This window comes from Tinamus guttatus, unplaced genomic scaffold, assembly GCF_059628265.1.
Source record: "Tinamus guttatus ecotype Peru unplaced genomic scaffold, ASM5962826v1 Tinamus_guttatus_pri_ptg000046l, whole genome shotgun sequence".
NCBI lineage: Eukaryota > Metazoa > Chordata > Aves > Tinamiformes > Tinamidae > Tinamus > Tinamus guttatus.
Window position 1 is genome coordinate 1,891,619 of NW_028288580.1, and position 21,517 is coordinate 1,913,135.

Here is a 21,517-nt window from a genome sequence, read left to right on the forward strand (position 1 = left end):
TTTGTAACGTATCATGAATACTCAGTTCCCCAAAACAGGATAATTTATTTAATGTAGACTTGAATGAGGTCTACGTTGCACTGAACAGCTTTCACACATACACATGTACATAACTTCAAAACACACTATAATCTATGACTAGCTTTTCCAGCACAGGTTTATAATCATGTGTCTCAATAAAATATTGGAAGGTGTAAGTCAAAAAGTACACAGTTCAATAAACACCTGAAATATTAGCTAACCAATCCATTCACCTTTCGCTCTTTCAATTCCTTCCTGGATGATGATGATGGTTAACCCACAGAAACCACTCCCTACACTTCCCACCCTTGCGATGGCACATACATCCACAAAGTGGACACAGTCAGGAGAGTAATATGAATCAAAAGTAACACAGAAAAAAAAGCTCAGATCAGTTCCTTTCAACCCAACACACTGCTCAGAAGCCTTGTTTGGCACACAGAGGAAAGAAATACAAGGCCTTTTCTGTAAGAGCACTATTACCTTGAAGCAATTAAGAAACTATAGCCCAAGACACAGAACTAACCAATTAACCTTTTCCAGAAGCCATATTAGTTTTACAATGAACAACGAGGAGATACTGTCCTTGGGACAAGTCCCTTCTACAGAGTCAATTACCTGCTTGTCTGCTTTATGGAGACTGAGGAAATGAAATTACAGGACAGTTCACTCAGGAAACACCACATGATAACACGCCCCTCTTCCCCCTCCAAATACAAATACCGATTCCTACCACAGGTTGCAGCAACTCTTCTTATATATATATTTTCCAGAATGTCTTGGTGAAAAAAAAAAAACAGGCTCAGCAAACAAGAAGATGAAAGCAGCCCAAACTTTGCTCCATATCTGGGAGATATAAGTTAAAACACACTGTTCCTCAAGACAGCAGTGTTGAAACAGCCTTTCAAAAGTTTCTTGTTGAAAGAACCAAGAGTCAAACCTTAGGGGCTTGCCAAAAGAGGATGCTACTAAAAATTCAATTATTAGTAACATATTCTGAGTTTTCTCTAAGTATTAAAGCAATACAGAGATATTCCTGCTTTCCAACATTCACTGTGACAAAAATAAACGATTTTCTTTAGTTCACTCTAAGGGTGCTTACTGCAGAACTACAGCATAGAACAAACCTTAAAGTGTGACAGAATTGTATCCCCACTAGCAGCAAGTCCCACTTCTTCGGTGCAAAACACCACACAAAGAAAGCCACAGTGTTATGTATTTCTGTTCCTCACTCACAACTACGTAATCTACCTCATCAAATACCACTAACCTATGGCAGAGCATTTACAGAGTGCAAGAGTGGACACTGAAGGTTCAATATCCCCACTGCGAGTATTTCACTTTTACTTCAGGCTAGCTCTACTCTGCTTCCGAATCAAACAGCCGTAATTGCCTAGAATGCATCTACCAATGTACTATAGCCCAAAAGAAACCTCATCTGTTTAGGGTGCTCTGATTCACAATGCAAGAGGGGCTTGAAGTTAGGGGGACAACTGTGTGATCTGCTTTAGAAATACAGCCTCACTCAATCTTATCCTCCAAGGTTCAGTTAGAGCTGGAACAGCCGGGCAGTCCAGCAGGACCTAACCAAAAACATCTCTGCACTAGGTTCTCTAGGACAGATGGGACAAAATATAATTCCAGTATAGATATTTTAGAGTTGATCCTACACTGAGACAGCAGAAGTAGGATGGGGTTTATTCAGTTTGGCCCTATACTTCTGTCCTGCTGTTTGAAAAACTGCTCTAAATTAACAGCAGAATTCACATCTTGTATCAGAGTCTAGATGTTAATTACAGGAATCCTAAGTTAGCTACGGACATAGTCCTTCCCTCAGCTTCTGAGACTCCACTTCTGGTGGCGGGGGGATAGGTGGTGGTGGTGGTGTTTTAAATAGTGACTTATTGTGTTTAGCCACAGCTTCTGGTGTTCAGTCAAAACCCTGCATCCTCATACGGTTGTAATTTATTCCTGAAATCCTGTTTCAGTACCGGAACGATCCAATTCATACAGGGTTACATGAAGTCTGTTCAGAGGAGTTTGCTGCGTTTGGTGCCACGCAGGACACAACCCCCAAGCACCGACACACACTAGGAAGCCGTGGGCACTACTACACCGTACGCACGAAGCAGGACTGTACTCAGAGTTTCACATCCATTAAGGCAATTACTAGGCAGAAATCATTCCTTCACTTCCATTCACTGCCACACTGAGTAATTTTCACTTAGTTGACTCATTTCTGTACCAGCAGCAGAGTAAAACACATAGTGTGTTATAAAAGGAATGGTTTATTACAGCGTTGTAAGAAGCCAGTCCTGTTGCAGAACAACACACAGTAGACCCTCCACATGCATGCAAGACAATGCTAGCTAGAAGTAAAGAAATAAGTAATGTTTAACTGCAGACCTCTTTAGAAATTTCAACGTTTCTCGGTACAATCTATATAGCCATGCTCCAAATTTACAGTTTCATTTTCTGTCATTAAGATGGCTGGGAGAATAATGTTATATATGAAGACCAAATATAAGACTGGTACAGCGTCCCCAAGTTTGACAACATTTCCATCACTCTTGCTGCTTCTGTCAGCCACTTGAAATACAGGAGCTAACAGAAATCCTAAAAACTACAGAGCAAATACTAAGTTATTCAAGAGAAAGAATGATTTTCTCCTCCAATTCCTCCCACCATGCACCAGAATGAGAAAAACAAAAATCCTGTGGTTTAGGAAAAGGTCACAGAGGAAGTTTTCTCTCTCTCTCTCTCTCTCATCTCCTATTCCTTAATAACAAACAAATGATTACAAAATGTCTTCAACAACAGCAATCCCCCCCCTCTTCCAACAGCCAGGACTCAGCAAGACAAGCTATATCTTTCTTATTTCCAACAGAAAGAACTAACCCCTCAAGTACCAAGGGGTAGTATCTGGAGGCCATGGAGCCTGATCAAATTCCTCGAGACCCTCCAAAGAGGCTTAGTGGCCAGTCCCTACCAGACATCCAAAGCACATTCACCAGCAACTGAGGTTGTTTTGATGATAAGCACAGTTTTGTCGCAGGTGTTTAGCACAGTTTTGTCAGTTTTTGCCACTTACTACTAGATACAAGACTAAGGCTTCACTGTGAAATTTCTGTTTTACCTAAAAGACCATAGTCAAAACAAAAACTTTGCAAATGAAGTTGGTAAGGAACCAGAGAAGCCATACAAAATGACACACAAGAAACATCAAATAACCGTGAAGTTATTTTGAATGTAAAGAAGAGGCAGGGAATGAGACCTTTTTTTCTCAGATTGCAAAGCTCAAATGTTTTTAAAAGATCAGGAGTTTCAGGGATGGAAATCAGCAAACATCCCTCCTGTCTTTAAAGGCAAACAGTTCTATATTTTATTTCAAAACTCCACTTAAAAATGTGTCCAGACGGTGCACAAAGATGCCTTCTCCTTCCAAGACTAAAGAAAAATGGAAAGGACAATGAGGGAAATAACTATGAAAATTTATTTTAGAAAGTCTTCAAAGAAACTTTCTAGCATGTTTTGGGGCCACAAAAATCAACTCAGAGAATAGAATAAAAGAGCCAGCACTTAAGACATTTAAGAACAACTTACAAAAGGGAAAGAGTCCCACATTTACGTTCCCTGTGACCTCGGAGTACCTATAAGCAGAATTTGCTAACTTTCCCTCCTCGGCCCCAACATCGCAATAACATTCGGCAATTCCTGCTTTCCTCGCCATCAAAATTCAGGTCACCTACCCTGAAACATTCCAGGAGAAAGAAAAGCAAGAAAAACCACCCAAACCGAACAAAACCCCAGCGAAAACAATGACTCTGCAGGAGCAGCGGGGAGGCGAGCGCTCTTTTGCGGACGATTTGCGCCTCCGCCGCGAAGATCCGCCCCTCCCCCTCAAAAACACCGCTAACTAAATAATAATTTTTAAAGAGAGGGATAAGGGAGGTGCCGTATCCCCGCGGTGGGGCGACCCCGGAGATCACCAGGGCCCTCAGGGGACACCAGGGCCTCAACTCCCACCTGGGCCGCGACCCGGCCCGGCCCCGCGCGGAGCGGAGCGGCGCGCAGGCCCCGGCACCGGGCGGGAAAGGCCTCCCGCGGCCGCTCACCTGCGTGCTGGTCGCGGGGCCACAGGTAGTAGGTGGCGGGGATGACGATGAGCCCCACGAAGCTGGTGAGGAAGTAGAAGAAGGTGTTGCCACTGTCGTCGTACTGGAACTGCTGCCCCGCCATGGTCGCTCAACCGCCGCCGACGCTGCTAGCAGCTGCCCCCCCCGCCGCCGGGCGGCCTGGGCCTGGTCTCGGTCCCGCCGCCGCCGCTCGCACGGGCCAAGGCGGCCGCTCCGCGATCGCGCGAGACCGCGCGCGCGCACCCGCCCCTTCGCCGCGGAAGGAGACGTGTCACTGTGCAGCCACCATAGCGGCCGTGGCGTCACGGCAGCGCACGTGCCTTCCCCCGCCCCGCCTCCAACGGCCGCCGCGCGGAGCGCGCTCTGATTGGCTCGCCGCCGGCCACGCCCCTCCGCCTCCCAACGGCCCGGCCCCTGCGCGGGCGGGAGCTGGTGGCGGCCGTTGGTGCCGCTGGCGCGTTCATTTCCCAAGGGGAGCCACGGCCCGCGCTGCCTTCTGCGGGCCGGCGCCCCAGAGGAGAGGCCTGCGTCGAGCCCGTCCTCACCGCCGCCGGGCTGCCTGCTCTGTCTGCAAAATGGTGCCCCGCCGTCCACCCCTTCCCCATTTGTGTTGGGCCCCTTGGTGTTGTGTGCAGTCTGCAAGGGAATAGGGACTGCTAGGGAGGAGGGAAGGGGGGGCGGGGGGCAGGAGGTTCGGAGAGGGAGTCCTAAATTAAACACGGGACCAAAGGGCATGTAGTCACTTTTTAAGGATGGGTAATTTGTTAAAAAAATGACTTAAGACAAAATCATGAGAATCAGGAGTTTCAGGACCTATTCTCTGAGCAGCAGCTTGAAGGCTCACATTCAAAAGTCTTTAGTTTTGACTGCAGGAATCATTGTACTCTATAGGAAAATATGCCCCAAATGGTGTGAAATCAAAAGGCGGGCCCCATGTTGGCCTTCATCACACCACTAATTGCTAGTTACGGCTTTGAAGTGGGAGAAGCTGCTAGCCATGCCCATTTACAAGGACGTGCCAGCCTGAAGAGCTTCATAGTTGTGTTTACTGCTGCTCTCTGCCTCCCTGTAAATGCAAAGTGTAGGAAAGCCGTACAGAGAAACTGCAGTATCATCATGAAAAAGGGAGGGATTGGCCCTATCTTAGTGGGAACAAAGTGCCGTCCCAACATTAAGAAAGGCTATGATGTGGCAACTGGAGAGAAGCTAGCGCGCAACAACCAACGAGTGAGCAGATGTCCTGGTGACATGACGTACTAATAATACAAGGATGATCAGGGGCCTGGAACATCTGCCCTATGAGGAGAGGCTGAGGGAGCTGGGCCTGTTCAGCCTGGAGAAGAGAAGGCTGAGAGGGGATCTAATCAGTGTATATAAATACCTCAAGGGAGGGAGTGCAGAGGACGGGGATGGTCTCTTTTCAGTGGTGGCCACTGATAGGACTAGAGGAAATGGCCGGAAACTGAAACATCAAAAATTCCATAGGAACTTAAGGAAAAATTTCTTAACAGTGAGGGTGACAGAGCACTGGAACAGGCTGCCCAGAGAGGTTGTGGAGTCTCCTTCTCTGGAGATCTTCAAAACCCGCTTGGATGCAGTCCTGTGCCACGTGCTTTAGGTGTCCCTGCGTGTGCAGGGGGGTTGGACTAGATGATCTCTAGAGGTCCCTTCCAACCCTAAGCATTCTATGATTCTATGATTCTATAATGGATAGATGAAAGAAATCTCCACTTTGGTTAAATTATCTTGTATTAAAATGTAAAAAAAAAAAAAAAAAAAAAGTCAGTGATAAGTCTTGTAATCACCCCCAGCTATATCCTTGCAGGTTTTATTGTCAAAGTTTAAGAGGTTTTGTCCATCTCTTCTGCTGTAGTGCCCTGCCTCTGTAAATCTTCTCTCATGCATCCTCTGCAGTGCTGACAGCTCATACAGTAGCTGTTTTGGAAGATAGCGGGATGCATGAATCTCACCTTCCCGTGCAGGTTGCTAGCCCTTCCCATGACATGATGAAGCAATGAAGTGTTCTGTGCAGCACAGAAGATGCAGAAGCCAAATAAGAACCTGCATGTATGCATGTAGTTCTGTAAGCAGGAAAAATGCTTTGCTTGTAACCTTGTTTGAACTGTTAAATCTGTTTTTGTTTTTGTAGTCAGATAAAGGGTAGAGCTCTCAATGATAATTACGCTCTTACAACTTTTGCAAAAATAGCCTACTAGATGAGAGATTTGTGGGTGCTTCAACTTGAAAGACCGGGAATGGGTGAGCAAATGTCTTAACGGACACTGAAAAACCCACAGAGGTGACATGATGCATAAATGCCCTGTAGAAAGTCTCTAGTCAGTGTAAGCAGCCAGATCAGGAGGAAATCAGCCTTGTTGCAGAGCATCCTGCATGCACATCGTGTATTCAGAGCCCTTGGTTTTGAACCAAACTCTTGATTTTCAGGCCCCGTTGTTTGCACCATTGCAAGCCAGCCTTATGGGAACTCCCCAGATAGATAGCTATGTCCAACCAAGAGGAATTAGATTTTCTGAAAAGGCTGCCAAAATACGGTAACACATACAGTGTGTCAGGGCACAAGAAGTGCTCTTTTTTTGTGGCATCCTTTGCCATGCTGCCATCTGTCACCGGGGGCTCTTCCACTTGAGCAGGGTCTGCTGGCACCTGGGGAAGTGGTGCTGTGAAGGCAGAGGAACTGTAAGCCTAATGCCTGGGTCTGTACCACAGCCAGTGTGTGCTTATGCCCAAAACCTACCCGTTTTCTGATGAGCGGGACAAACCTGCCGCCCCGGGTCCTGCCTGGAAGCACACGTGCAGTTTATCAGGGGCAGCTTGGAGGGGCGAAACAGCTCCGCGAATGGGAAGAGGAAGAGACAGATCGGCAGAAAGATAGTGTCCTGACAAGATCAGATAATCTCTGTGAGATTTACGTAGGAGAAATCTGATAAGGCACTCAGGGTAACAGTTGGACTGGTTTAGTGGGTAGGAATGGTGAAATTTAGAACATTTCTGCTGTAATAAGATATGTAAAATACACCGATACGACAATTGCACTCGTAATGCAGTTGCAAGAACCGAAAGAGTCTGTGACTTGGGAAAAGGTGAGGGACAAGCATCCCACATGTCATCATCGTGCTGCTCTTGCACGAGGTGGGGATCTGCCTTTGTAGAGAGGCTGAAATCCAAGAAGCAGGAATTTCCAGAGGTGTGGATGGCCAGCAGATGGCAATCAAACACAGCACTGGGAAGCTCTCTGGCTCATGCTGCTGCTGCTAAGCAAGTCTAATAGGACGGTGATGGATTTCAAATGATTTTCCAGTTTTAGAGGTATACGACTCCACAAAATGCAGCATGACCCAGCAAAACTGGGTCATTAAACCAACAAAAGAGGAAAATTCTTAGTGTATTTCAGATGAGGGAAGAGAAGGTAACAGATTTACATGACACGTCATTGAAATGGGCGTTACTAACAAGACAACTCTTTGCAAGGGCTTCAGAGGCTCTTGTAGTGTGGGATAAGCTCTGTGCGGATGAAGGCAGCAGCTGTGCTGCATCGGTAGCTGTGATCGCCCTCAGGCAGGCTGCCTGGCGGTGTTCAGTGGCAGTGCAGACCCTGCCTTTGCTCTGCCGCGACTCCCGCAGCCACCTCCGCTCTGTGCAAATACAGGACACCAGCTGCTTTAGCAACATCCTTCCTCCATGTGCATGGTGTGTGTGGGCACAAGATGGTCAATTCAGTCAGTTCAAAATCTGCAATAGTTGTGTGTGACTGACCTCCAAACAGAAAAAAAAAAAAAAAGACAATCTCTGCTCAAGAGAAGTAAATGCATTGTAGGAGGAAAGGTGCCTCCAACGAGTCACACGGGGACAGGTGGATGCTCGCATACATCACCCCAAAAACACCGCAACCATCCTGGGACCACAGGGAACCTGTTTCCTTAGGATTTACATGCAAAACCAAAGTTGATTTTGATGGAAATGATTATAGCCGTTGACCAGGACCCTAGAAGAGTGGCGTGACCATATGAGAAGGAAAGTTTTAACACAGATTAAAGTTTAACAGAGGTCTGGGGAGCCCACAAGTAAGCGCCTCTCTGCTTGGGATTCCCACATTCTTGCCTCCCACAATTTGGATTTGGTTCCACCTAGAGATGAGAAAAGGCACATAGCAAATTCTGCTTGGCACGGTTCCCAGTATTTTGGTGTCATTTCCACAAAATCTTCTATAGATCCTCTCCTGATGACTCGGAAGGATTCAGCCAGGCTTAGAGCAAAATGCTGGGAGAGGGAGCACCCAAGGGCAGTGGTGTCAAAATCCGTAGGATGGGGAAATGAAGCTGTTAGGGGCTGTGGCTGAGTACTGCAAAACTTCCCTCAGTGGCTGTAAAAAACAAGAAATTGTGGGTGTCTCCTGCTGAGAAATGAGAAATTCAGGAAAAAGGTTACTCCATCAAACTGCTTGCAGCTTGGGCCTCAGCTAGCTAGCGATTAATGCAGCCAAAACCCACGATGCCCCCCAGTTTGGTGCCAGAAGAAAGGCGGGGAAGGAAGAGCTCATGTACCTCATGGTCACAACGGCATCTGTGCCATTCAGGCTGCAAATCCTGGGGCTTTACCCTTGCTAGGAAATCCAGCAATCAATGGAGTTACATCAGGAATTAATTCAGTCAGCATTTCGGGCTTCCTTCCTTCCAATTTGGTGGTGTGGGTGACTGTGGGATGGGAATGGTGAGTTGGGCAGTGCTTTAGCGTGAGGGTTTCCACAGACATGGTCCAAAAAGCCGAAGTGTAACAAACCTCGCCAGCCCTGAGGAGAGGTGAGGACAAACTCCTTCCCTCTTCTCCATCTTTCTCTCCTTACCTCTTATTTCCCTTTTTCTCATCTCTCCTTCTTCCTCTCTTCCACCCACTTTCTTTCTCTTTCTCCACTTCATCTCTTTCTCCTCTCTCTTTTTTATCTCTTCCCCTTCTTTCTCTGTTCCTTACCTTTCCTCCTGCCCTCTCACAAAGGGAGCAGCCTGTCCCCCAAGCACGCTGGGTATTTCTGTGGGGGCTCTGCACTTGAGGAGGTGCAGGCTTCGCTTGCAAAGGCATTGGCAATACTGTAAATGCTTGTAAGTATTGTAAATATGGTAATATTGTAAATACTAACGATGGAAGCTGGGGCGCTGCTGCTGCGTCTCTGTGATTAAATCCAGCAACTGGGACTCAGAGGTATTATGAGGATAGGCACAACAAAGATGCAGTTAAGTGGATTATCTGGAAAGCTGCTCCCCCCACCCCCTTTTTTTGGTCCAAGTTTCCCGTTTTTGTTTAATTATTTTAAGCTATGGTTTTAAACATGGCCTAAAATTGATGCAATAGTTCTGTCTTCAAAAACAGGCAGCAAATTGTAAATTATACTTAACACTTGGCACTCAGAATTCTTCAAACAATATCTGTTTTGATACTTGACCTTGTGAATTGGGGAAGACAGAAGTAAGTCACTAAAGTTCCTGTGGGTTGAACTATTTTCCAAGCTGATTATAAAGCTTAGAGCTCAAGTGGTCTTTGCACATAAACTCACAAAATGCCTTTTCTTTTTAAAAGGTTATCATCACCCAATTCATTTTACCTCTGATTTGGCATTAGAGGTATTGTTTACTGCTCTGCTGCTCCAAAAATGCTCAGCAAGTGTGATATTATGATCCAGGCCCCCAGCCTGGTCCGAGATGCCCAGCATGAGACTGCAGTCTCGTGTAGCTGTTGGTTTTTTTGTTAACAAATATTATTTGAATGTTTAAGAAGGGCTCTTCCTGACATTATATTTTTGTTCCTTGGTCATCTCAATCATGCTGCCACTAATCAGGAAAAATTCTCATTGACACCAATGTCTGAGTGATGCCAATGCAAGACTTGCCCAAGAAGTAGCTGCAGAATAATGAATGCCACATAATGCCTAAGAGCTTGTGCCGGCTTCCAGAGGGTTGGGTTTGTTTGTTTGTTTGTTTGTTTGTTCAGCTTTCATTAATGATTTATAATTAACTACAACTCTCTGGTTTACAATTCTTTGTTCTTTGCTTACTTTTAAGGGGTAAGAGCTTCTGGGTTTAGATTAAAGTGTCAGAAGCCAAGGGATAAAAATTGTCTCTCATTAAGATTAAAACACAGTTAATATAAAAGAGAAGCCATAGTGAAAAGCAACTTTAAAGACAGTTCCTACTTGCTGGACTGATCAGCATCTCACATTTGTGGCCAAAGCAGATGTTTGCTGGTACTTGCCCATGATACAGAAATCAGAACTAGAAGAAGCATGAGGAAGGGCAACTAAAATGATCGTCTTACAGTCCTCTTGTCAGGGGAGACAAGAAGGACTGGGGCTCTGCAGAAAGGCTGATGAGAAGGGACACGCTCAGAGTTTACACAACTGTGGTGGCAGCGCAGAGAAGTGGAAGCGCTGGTCACCTGCGTGGGGGGCACTTGAGGAGAACTAGTAGAAGACTGGTTTAAATCAGATAAAACACAGTCCTCCTTTGTTCAGAAGGCAGTGAACTTCCACAGCTGGAAGCCACAGGAGGCTGGGGGAGTCAGAGAGTATCAGCAGGTTCATAAAGGGATTGCATGGAGAAGAGGTCCATGGATGGACGTGGAAGGTCAGGATGCTCCCCAGACATGCCTAGTACCACAGTGTCACAGGAATGTGCTTGAGTCAGTGGATCTAGCCTAACCCAAGGGGCAGGGGCACACACATCTTCGCTAAGGATAAGGCCTCACCCTGCAGCCAAACAGCCTTTTTTTCCCCTCCTCTTTAACTCTGCAGCTGACAAACACAAAGTCATGTGTCCTGCCTGTCTTGTCTTTTGGTCACTAGGTGATAAAGATCCCTAGCCCAAACACTGAGGCTGTGCAAGCTAATGAGGGGCATAACTTACTACTATGGAGCTTTTATTATTATTCCTACCAGGAAGACTCAGTGACATAAATCTGGGAGCACACCTTTTCAAACACGAACTGCCACAGAGAGCCATTACTGACCTGAGCTGAGGACACGCAGATCGGTTTGGACAATGCCGTCATACCACGATGACACTGATTCTATTAGCAGCATTTATTTTCTAAGCTTTTTCGAGTATGGCTCGTTTCCCTTCTTGAACTCCCATTGCAAATGGACGGGCTCTATTCAGTGGGATATTCGCAGCTGTGCTGAGGTTCCCGTTTCTCCCGGGCAGGCACCCCCGTCCTTGAACCGCACCGAGCGTTTCGCATTATTCCTTGAGGTGCGTAATGATCTGCATCTTGCTACGAGATCACTTTTTGAATTAGCAAGGGTAAAAGAAAACGTGCCACCATATGTTTTTGTGCACTCCTAAAGCCTACTTAAAATTGATTGAGCAGATTTTAGGAGAACAATGCCAAGACTTTTAGCTCTCTTCTCCAGCCCTGTCAAAGGATTAACAGAAACCACCACTAAGCTGAGACTTTGTATGATGTTATATTGAATTTTGTATGGCTGAGCTATACATTTCCGAACATCGAGGTTTATAATTCAAGTGCTACAACCTTTCACTCCAGCAACTTAGAGGAGCAATGCTATGATTTTAATAAAGCTGTCAGATTAAGTGACTGCACGGTTACACCATGATATTAATACACGTGCTTAACTGTCAATTAGTTAACTGGCTAATAAAAAGAGCCTAGCTTATAGGATTTTACTAATGAATATAATGCTTTGTTTCTGGGCAAAACATATGCTTTGGATATATAATTAGAAAAAGGCCCCCTCTCTGTCCCCCATTGAGAGAGCATGTGCAGCTGAATAAAAGAGCTCATTATACCTGCGAGGGGTCAAAGTCTGTGGATCTGTAGCTTATGGTATTATGACAGATTACAAAATCACTCTATTATGTTAGTCAATCTGTTTCCAAGCACAAACTAGCAGGGAGCGGCGCACGAGAAACTCCCAAGCAGGCGCCCGTCGGCTCTGCCCCGAGGTCCCGTGATGGGTCAGCTGTTGGTGACATCACCCCGACAGCCCCCGTGTCAGAGCCCCGCGTGTGACTTCTGTCTTTGTTATGGCAGGGCCTCTTCACTGACAATCAGTCCCCGCTTCACGTTGCAAGGAGCTCCCGGTAAGAGCTGAAACAAATTTGAAATCCGTGGGTAGCCATCACTTGTGCTAATGAAAGAAAAGAAGCGGAGCACTTATGCTCCATCTGACCTCTCTCAGGCTCTCTCCTTTTAAAATTTTTTAAAAAATGGTTTTAAGTAGTGAGGAGAGCAGCTAAACAGCAGCAGCTGGGTGAGAAAGCATCAGGTTCAGCTTCAGTGCATTTGGTTTCAAAAGAAAAAAAGTTCACGCATGGGATAAAGAGACTTCAGACATGGTAGAGATCCTTGGAAATATTTGACTTTCCTAATCTTTCAGGGAAATCATTGTGCTGAACACTCTTATTCTGTCGATTCAGCATAAAACTCCTTGGTACCAAGGGTAAAGAAAATCCTTTTGTATTGCAGAAATACAGTGCTAGTCAGTACTGTACTAGCATACATTTATTTTCCAATGGTCTGCAATTTTCCAAGATCCCGTTGAAGACAGGTAGTATCCTGGGCTGGTTAATCTGCCTTTACACCACTTTACACTTGTACCACGGCCAGGAGGGCCCCTTGTGCCCTCCTCTTGGCCGAGGGAGACCTGAATCTAAACCAGAAACCAGTTGTTGTCTTGAGTACTTGCAGGAGCATTGGGAACAATGAAGCCACCTTTGGGCCCCAGGCCTGGTTGATGTTGGTGCTGCAAAGATGCAAACCTTGACCGACACTTTTCCTGCAGTTTGGGCTTGCACAGACTCTGTCATGTGGGTTCTTGCCATGTCCAATAGTAAGAGAGCTCAGGCTGCTGCCTTTCTCTGAGGTAATTTCTGGGGTCGCTTCCCTGAGCTGCTCTTGTCACGCAGGTCCTAGGAGCTTGTTTCTGTGAGTGGCTCCTTGCCCCCGGTCAAATTTGGCTGAGATTTGCCAGTGGACTCAGAAGTTACAAGGGAGTTACTGACATTCACACACACATTTATGCAGAAAATAAGCGTGCAGGCCTGCGTTCCACATAATGCCAAGCGAAGAAACGGGTTTGCGTTATTCCCATTTGCTGGCAGCCTTCTTGTTGAAACATGGCGCTGAGAACCCGCCTTTAGCCACCCTGCATTTGCCATAGCCATCGAGGGTCACAACGCGAGAGCGGCCGTGGCAGGGACACGGCTGAGCGACCTGCGGGGGGCAGGCCTGGGGGCAGAATGCATGTTTAGCTGTCACCGTCCGAGACGATGACGCTGTGCCGGACACGGGGTTCGCATGGCACCTCTACCAGCAGGGAGGAACCGGGCATGTCAGCGTTGGGTCACCTCGTGGAAAGGGAATGAGCTGCTTTCTGCTGTGCATTTGAGGATAGTGGGCTGCCAATAAAAATGCTCCCCCCAAAAACCCAGCACAAGTCGAATCACCCCTCTGTGCTCATTGATATTTTCTGTGCTCAGAGATGTCGCTGTCGTTCTGTGCCGCTGCTTGCAGCAGGGTGCGATGCAGCTGCTTCCCGCTCAGGGCCATTGAACCTGCTCATCTACCTGCTGTGTCACCACTTAGTGGCTTTTATAGCAATCCTGAGATCTGGATTCATTTTAAAGCTTGCATGAAATAAGAGTTGTGATTCTGGAATGAAAGAGTGTTGGTCAGTTTGATTTCCACCTCTACATCCCCCCTCAGGAGAGGAAGGGCTGGCTTTAGGTCAGGAAATCAGGTGCTCAATTTTGCTATATTCATTGTAGACACTGCAGACACTTAAAAAACTCAGCACACGTTTTTAAATTATAATTGGACTTACATCATTTGCAGGGAAGAACACTCTTCTGCCTTAGACCAGTTCTACTTTACAATATTTGTCTTTAGAGATTAAGGACAAGACAGAGCCCTTCAGAAAGAGCAAAATAAGCAAGAACAGGGCATGAGGCAATAGCGATGAGTGGCTGCAGCTCAGAATTTGGAAACCTGGCTCTTGCCCATGGAGTGATCCTGGATGAATTTTCAAAACCATGCCAACGGGTTTGCGTAGCAGCAGCAGTAGCAGCAAGTGGAGGGCTGGATGTAGTCAGAAGGAAGCGCTCGAGTGAAAAACTAAGGACTTGTTTGAAAAGCAGGCAAAAGACAGCATTTACAGGACGTGTAAGAAGCTTCCTTCATCGTGCAGCCTCCAGGAGCTATTCTGTGCATGCCCCACCACTGCCAGCTGGCCTGCTCGGAACAAAGATCTCTAAAGACCCCGCGCTAGGTGACTGAGCAAGCCGCGCACCTCGCTGAGCTCCCGTGTCCCCTTCCCTCACCGCCCACTGTGGGCAGCAACTTCTTCAGCGTTGCCAGCCCCCAGGCTCCCGGTGGTGGCTCCCGGCTCAGCGAGTGCCCCGGCTCGTGGCACCAGGCTGTGGTTAAGTGGCCTCTGGTCCCTTTGGGGGACACGTGTGACCACTGATGTTAAACCAGGATGGCCAGTGAGTGTGCACACTGGCACAGCAATTCCTGCTCCTCGCGGCAAACCCCACTGCAAACACAAAGCGCCGTAGTAATTCTAAGTAAGCCTTTTTCACTAGCCCCCTAGATCGCTGAACTAAAATACAAGGTGAAAAACTACAGTAAGAAACCTCTCCTTTTCTCTTTGAACCATTCCTTTGGGTCGGGTCAGATGAGAATTTACTGCAAGTTAGTTTTGCTGTTATTGCAAGAAGAACTGAAGGGAATTTTCCACATCAAGGAAGCAACCTTTGCAGGGGGAGGAAAAGAAAAGGGAAGTAAAAATCTGAGTGTTGAAAGTGAGGTTTCAAATTAAAAAAATACTTATAGATTTTTTTAGAAAGGATTCCTGTTTTTCTTTCTCATTAAGAATCACAAAGAACCTATAAACAAGCCCTATCTGTTTCTCTTGGTGATAATACTTGTTTTATTTTGGGAGTTAGATTTTCTTCTCAAAAACACCCGCAGATTTTTTCAGCTTCCTATTTCTTTGCAGAACATACAACAGTCACAGTCATGCAAACATCTTGCTGATCCACAGAGGCTGAATACGGACAGTTCATATCCCATGAGATGAACAGAGGGACGTTAGCTTGCACGGGGCTCCAGTTTGGCCCATACACTCTGATGTATTAGCTAGCAGCCCGGGAGTTCATGACTTTTATATGTTTCAACAAAAGCGTTGAAAAGAGCTTTTGATATGGTTATTTAGTCAAAGAGATCAAACACTTCTCCTTTGCATTAATCCTTTTCATGTATCCAGTACGCAAAATAAATATTAAAAAACAATCACCCTGCAGGTGCTCGGGCACATGGTTTGAGAGATATCGGTTCAGGGCTGGAGCAGCTTAAGAAGGGAAACGACAAAGGTTTATAAAATCACAGGCAGCACCAAGAATGGGGATGGGAAATGGTTATTTAGTCTTTCTCATCATGAGCGCAGCGGGCACGGGATGCTGCACTAGGGATGACCCAGAGCGGCAGCTCTTGTTTGGTTAGCTCAGCACTGCACCGTTGTGTCGACAACTCGAGAGCCTGGCCACGCAGGCCCTTCTCCGTGCGCGGAGACTGCCCGCGCGGGGCTGCAAGGCCGCTGCGGCCCACGCCGGCCCTGCCTCCTGGCACTGGCGAGGACGCCCCCGAGCAGCCCCAGGCTTGTGCTGGCAGAGCCAGATCTTCGAGCTGTTCCATGCACGATCCATTCCGACTGGATCTGGAGTTTTTCCTTCGTAAGTTTTACTGGAGGCAATAGCACAACGTGGCTTCAGGCCAGTCTTGCAGGGATGCTCCCGGGCATCATTATCCCGATTCCCCAGACAGAGAAGCCAACCAAAGGGTTGTCTCCCGAGGTCACAGCTGCCCCGGAGCTCCAGGCACTGGGGTGGCAGCAGCTGGAGGGGTGGTGAGTCCAGGGCACTGGGCATTTCCACTTTGGCTTTGCCATCAGCTCAGCCGGGATCTCACTGTACAGCGATGCTCCCACCAATGTGTAGGGGAGGGCTACAGGGATGTGAGGCGTTTGCCTCACACACACAGGGGCCAGCATGGAATAATCTGGAAAAGCTGTCATTCAAGCAACCAGAAAGACCGCAGCTCCTGTAGTCTCCAGCAGCTGGATCTGGGAGCAAATGCTTTGGGGGCTTCTCTGAACGCGGTGGGTGCAGCAGAGCCTGTAAGAGGCCGCACTGACCTGTCCCCCGCTTGGCGCTTGTTTCCTGGCCTCCTCCGCAGCTATTGCACCTGCACGGGGTGTTACTGCTGCTGCCCAAGGTGAGATCTGCTCCCAAGGAACAGCAAAGCCCAGGCTGCAGCCGGCCAACACGCTCCCTCGTCCCTCCTGCTTGTCCTTTTGATTTCTTTTTTCCGTGACCTCTAAAATATTTTCTCATTAAAAGAAGATCTATTTTTAAGCTGCCAATGTCATTTAATTAGTCACTTTTCATGAGATGCTCATCTGACTGGAATTTATGCTCTTTTCATTCCCATTTAGCAGCATATGCATTTTTTTCTATCAATGAGTAAGAAGGGGTTTCTTACATATATAAGTAACAATGTCTGTTTCTTTTTCCTCTTTCCTCATCTCCTGCCTCAGGTCCTTGAAAGGAGTAAATCAGACAACATAGAATTCACCTATATGTCCTTATATCACAGATCTTCTGACTCAGTGTTGTGCTCTGAAATCCAGAAGATGGACTTATCAGGAAAAAATATAAATACATGCATACATATATTTTATATTTTTTTATCTGTCACCTTTATATATGTTGTCTGACACTTATAGTGTCAGACAACACTGGAATGAGCTTCAGGTCTTAAAAATGACTGTTTCATGCTCTCATACCATCAAGACAACATCAAGCTTAATTTCTACCCTGGTTATATAAAGGATTATACTATTCCTCAGACCCCTCTGAGCTGGGTCAACAAACACTGGGAGAAAAAAGTGCAGATCTTATACTGAAATAGTCATAAATAGAAACTACAGCAATAGATGCTACAAGATTTTGTACGTGATAGGGATACTGTTGGTGCGGTGGTTAACCAGCCTGCATGTGATACCTGCCCTAGAAGAAGAGCCTTGATCTCTATCCCAGAGCTGCATTCACTTTGCAGAGCAGGTAGAAAGCAAAGAACCTGTGATTTTACTTCTTAGTTTAAACTAAGAAGTGATTTTTTTTTTGCTTTTGTTTGAACTAAAGTAAGTGAATATCCCTCTGAAATAGAAGCAAAACAGTTGCTGTTGTTCCCTAGTCACCTGGGGCAGGACTTCATTAAGAAACCACGAAGAAAAATGACAGCAAAGTCTTCATCAAGGGCAGCCTGCTTGGTAGGCACACGCTGCACGGCTGGTTGCAGTGGGCTCAATGTCATTGAAAGGAAGAGGCACAGCGACAGAAGGTCACCTGCCAGCTAAGGAAAATTGTTCCAGAAAGAAAAAAAAAAACTTAATCTTGGTAAAAATATAGTCCCTGAACACTGGCAGGGTCAGGGTCAGATTGGGTTACGTGTTGTGTAAGTCCCCATTACACAAGCCAAGGCAGAGCGGAGCCTTTCCCAGGGCTACTCAATCCTGCTTCCCTCGCTCGGTTTTGCTCTCGCTCATTCGTTTGCCTTTTCCTGGCTGTCTCCTCCAGGCGCTGCCTGGAACTCCAGAGTCGCCAGCCAAAGCGCCATGAATTAGGAAACCACTCACTCCTAAACAAAATATGGGCCTGGGAGTTTATGAGTGAACCTAAATCAACTCAACAGCTGCAATAGCAGTGTGCACGATTCACAGCATGACTAACTTCAAGCCCATTGCTGGGGAGGCTCTCTTCCCTTTGCCAGCCTACATGCTCCATTCAGTGCAAAAACCATACGTTTTTCCAGGAAAAAGCATCCGATCACTAGCAAGCTGCTGCCTTTGCCCTCGCTTGCTGGCCCTTGTGCTTGCCCACCAGCAGTTCAAGGCATGTGTTCTGGAAACAACATGGTGTTATGTTTTCAACCTGAGCAATGTAAAATAACTATCTTTAGGAGTGTGTTTCCTCCTGCAGAAACAGCTGCTTTGAGCCTCTCACACCTCCCTTTACTAGAACATTTTGGGTTCTCAGTCCCAAGCAGCTGGAGGAAAAGCAGCAGGCATGGGAAGAGTGAGAGATATGCTTTCTGGAGCCAGAAACCCACCCCACATTTGAATACCCTATTCCCGAAGAGTGCAAGAGTGGTGCTTCTCTTTTCCAACCCAGCACACGCCCTCAATACTTTGAAACTCCTGTCTGAATGCCAACCCCCAAAGAAAGCTGCTGACCTATAGATATGCGGCTTGGTATTAGCAGGGAGAAAAAAAATACAATACTGTACTGCAGACAGTGTCCTGGGAAAATTCAGGTTTTACAACTATTGAAAACATATTGATAACCTCGTAAATACAACTTGCTCGTTAATCAACCACGAGAGAAGGCCCTTACTAAAGCAATGCTTTCGTGACAAAGGAAAGGCTCAAAATCCCAAGCTAAACCCCCTGAATTTGGAGACCCGCATGTAAGGATCATTCCTGTAGTTAGAGAACAGGAACAGAATTTTACCTAGAAACTGGAGACTTTGCAGCTTTTGGGCTTTGACTTTGGCGCAGAGTGCAAATTCAATAGAACCAGACAACTTTAATGCCGCTTTGTTTCGTTGCAGAGCTCAGGGTTTAATGGAAGAAGCTGCTGTAGATCCCGGCTGCGCTCATCCCACACCTACCTCCATGGTGCCTTTTCCACCAGGGCCTCCCAGGTGGCAGGGAGACACACACGAGCTGCAGACAAGATTCCTGCTCAAACCCAGGAACCTCAGGTTTTAAAAATGCCCGTTCAGCCACCACATCCTTCTCTTCCAGGTCTCACTGGCCGTTTAATTGGGACCAAAAAATAAACCAAACCAACATCCCCACCACACCCTCAAGGTTGGTTAAGGAGCTCCCCATCGTTCATCCCCTTTTCACACTTTGTGATTTCTCAAATACAGCCTCGCTGTTTTACCACTGAGCGAGGTTAGGCCAACATCAGTCCTGCCTTGTCCAGCCGAGCCCCTTTGCTTCACTTTGGAGGAGCGAGGGCTGCCTCTACCCTCGGAGGAGCAGCCCTGCACCAGGTAGGCACATGGTATCACTCATATTCCTCTGCAAAGGGCAATCAACCCCACATTTACCTCAGTGCTCCTCCCTGGAAGGAGAGGACACTGCTCCTCGCAGTCCGCATCTGCCACAGCACTAAAAATTGTGACTGTTTCAAGTGCTACTTAAAAAAATAAATAAAAAAGCCCAAGGCAATATTCCGACCGCCAGTGGCTGTTCCCTCCGTCTTAACCTAGATCAACTTGACATAAGCCATTTACTTCATAGTTAACCCCGGAAAAATCCTGCAGGAAATATAAACTCTTGCGTTAATCCTGCTCAGCTGTTCGGTTCCCCTTGACTCTGGGGGGCGCCTGGAGCTGCTGCAGTGCAGCCAGAGTCAAACCTGCGGCTTTCGAGCAGGATCCTCGGGGATCCCCACACGGACCCTCGCTTACGGAGGAGGGAAAGCGACACCCTGCAAGCGCAGAGCTTCACATCGAAACGTAAAGCGGCCTTAAAGTCGCTCTGTGCCTAATGCTGCGGTGCAAACTAATCTTGTTTCGGTTGAATCACACGTTCATTACAGCAAATAAATCAGCAATATGTGGGATTATGGAGGAGGAAAGACATGTTAAACCAGTTTAGGGCATCATTTTTTTTTTTTTTTTTTTTTAAGTTTTAGATTGAGCTTGGCGCTTTTCAACAGTCAGTTCTAATAAACACTTGTATAGCACAGATTAAGCAGGTGGGAATGTTGCCCAGAAAGAGTATTATGAATAACTTAAGGCACTGGTTTAATTGCAGCAATCCATGATACTAACTGTGCTGGCACCAGAGCGGAATTTTCAGTATTAAAAGTTAAAGCTTCAACAGACCGACCAGCAAACTTCCCTCTTTTATTAAATATTTGAAATATTTTTCCAGCACTTTTTGCCTCAGATGAGGGCAGGGGAACCTTTCATAGGTCATTTAACTCATTTACCATGCAGCTTCTCTAAAGCTTTCACACAGCATTAGAACAAGCTCACGGTACCTCTCCTGCTTCCTTTTGTTACATGTTATTTTATGCCTCGGATTAGGCCAGGCTTTGCTCTTCGTGCCTGCAATTCAACTCCTGACACAAAACAAACGCTGCTCTTCCACTGTACAACTTCTTACACTAGTGAAATGCACAAGGTACACCTGGCCCACACGTCCTGCACAGTCACACTTACCAGAAAAAAAAACAGGCTAAAAATGCTTACACCCTTTCCAGAAGGAGAATTCACAACAAAACATGAGGGAAATGGGCAGGTTACCCACACGCTCTGATTAGGAGTGCACTGACTTTGCTGATCACACAGCTCCTCATTCCACAGAAACTCTGCATTCAGGGCATGAAACCAAACGTATAAATTAGCAGAAACGCAGTAGATCTGATGGCACTTGATTAACCGGACAGCGAGCACAAGCAGTAATACATTAGGGATCTGAAGCCATTTTGCAAATGCAGGAGGTATTTTAAAAACGTGGCAAAAAGCCGCCGTTACAAAAGAAAAAGCCCAAGCATTATTAGTTCATTTTGTAGAAAACTCCAGCATTCAGTGCCAAAGAGATGCCCTCGGCTAGCTCAGAATAAGAAACGGGCCTTGTTCAGTCTCATCTCCTTCAAGGTGTCGGAGCCTCCCCCTTCCAGCTGCAACCAGCACCCCCTCTGCACGACTTCTCAGGTCGCTTTAGCCACCTTGGAACCACCTCCGCACACTAAACACTTTGCCAGGAGTTTTTCCAGCCTCTGCTCCAGCCATCAGCTAAATCCTACCCTCAGTCCCTCACGCATTAAACTCCCTGTTTTGACTGGGCTCAAACTCCAGCCTTTCCAAGTGGCTGCAGTTCCTCATTTGTTCTGGATCTTGGAACAGCACTGCTTGGAAAATGCCTTTCCCCCCTCATTTTCCTGCAAAGGGCATAAGGAATATAGCCAGGAGCTTCTAAACACAAACACAGAGTAGAACCATTTTATACATACTATATATTATATATACTACACAATACTATAAATGCAACAATTAACCACACTGCTCGCTGTTCATTGACAATCTTTATTAGAGCTGATTTTCAGTGTTTAAAAGTTTCTTAACACAAGTATAAATATGAATCGAAGTGCTACTCCAGAGTAAGAAATTTTATTTGCACAAAGAGATACAAACAACTGGTATTTCAAACTGGTATTTCATATTTAGTACACACACTGTCAAAAGGGCAAGAG

At 46.4% G+C, this 21,517-nt stretch overlaps 1 protein-coding gene across 1 annotated transcript in view; it reads right to left on the minus strand.

Annotated features, from left to right (window-relative positions):
- The window catches only part of SEC63 (SEC63 protein translocation regulator), a 46,419-nt gene extending 42,154 nt beyond the window's left edge, over positions 1-4,265 (minus strand). The window contains exon 1 of the mRNA XM_088538378.1: positions 4,137-4,265. Coding sequence (XP_088394504.1) covers positions 4,137-4,260 — 124 coding nt within the window. The 5' untranslated portion in view covers positions 4,261-4,265. The remainder of the gene's footprint in view (positions 1-4,136) is intronic.
- Positions 4,266-21,517: the final 17,252 nt, after the last annotated feature.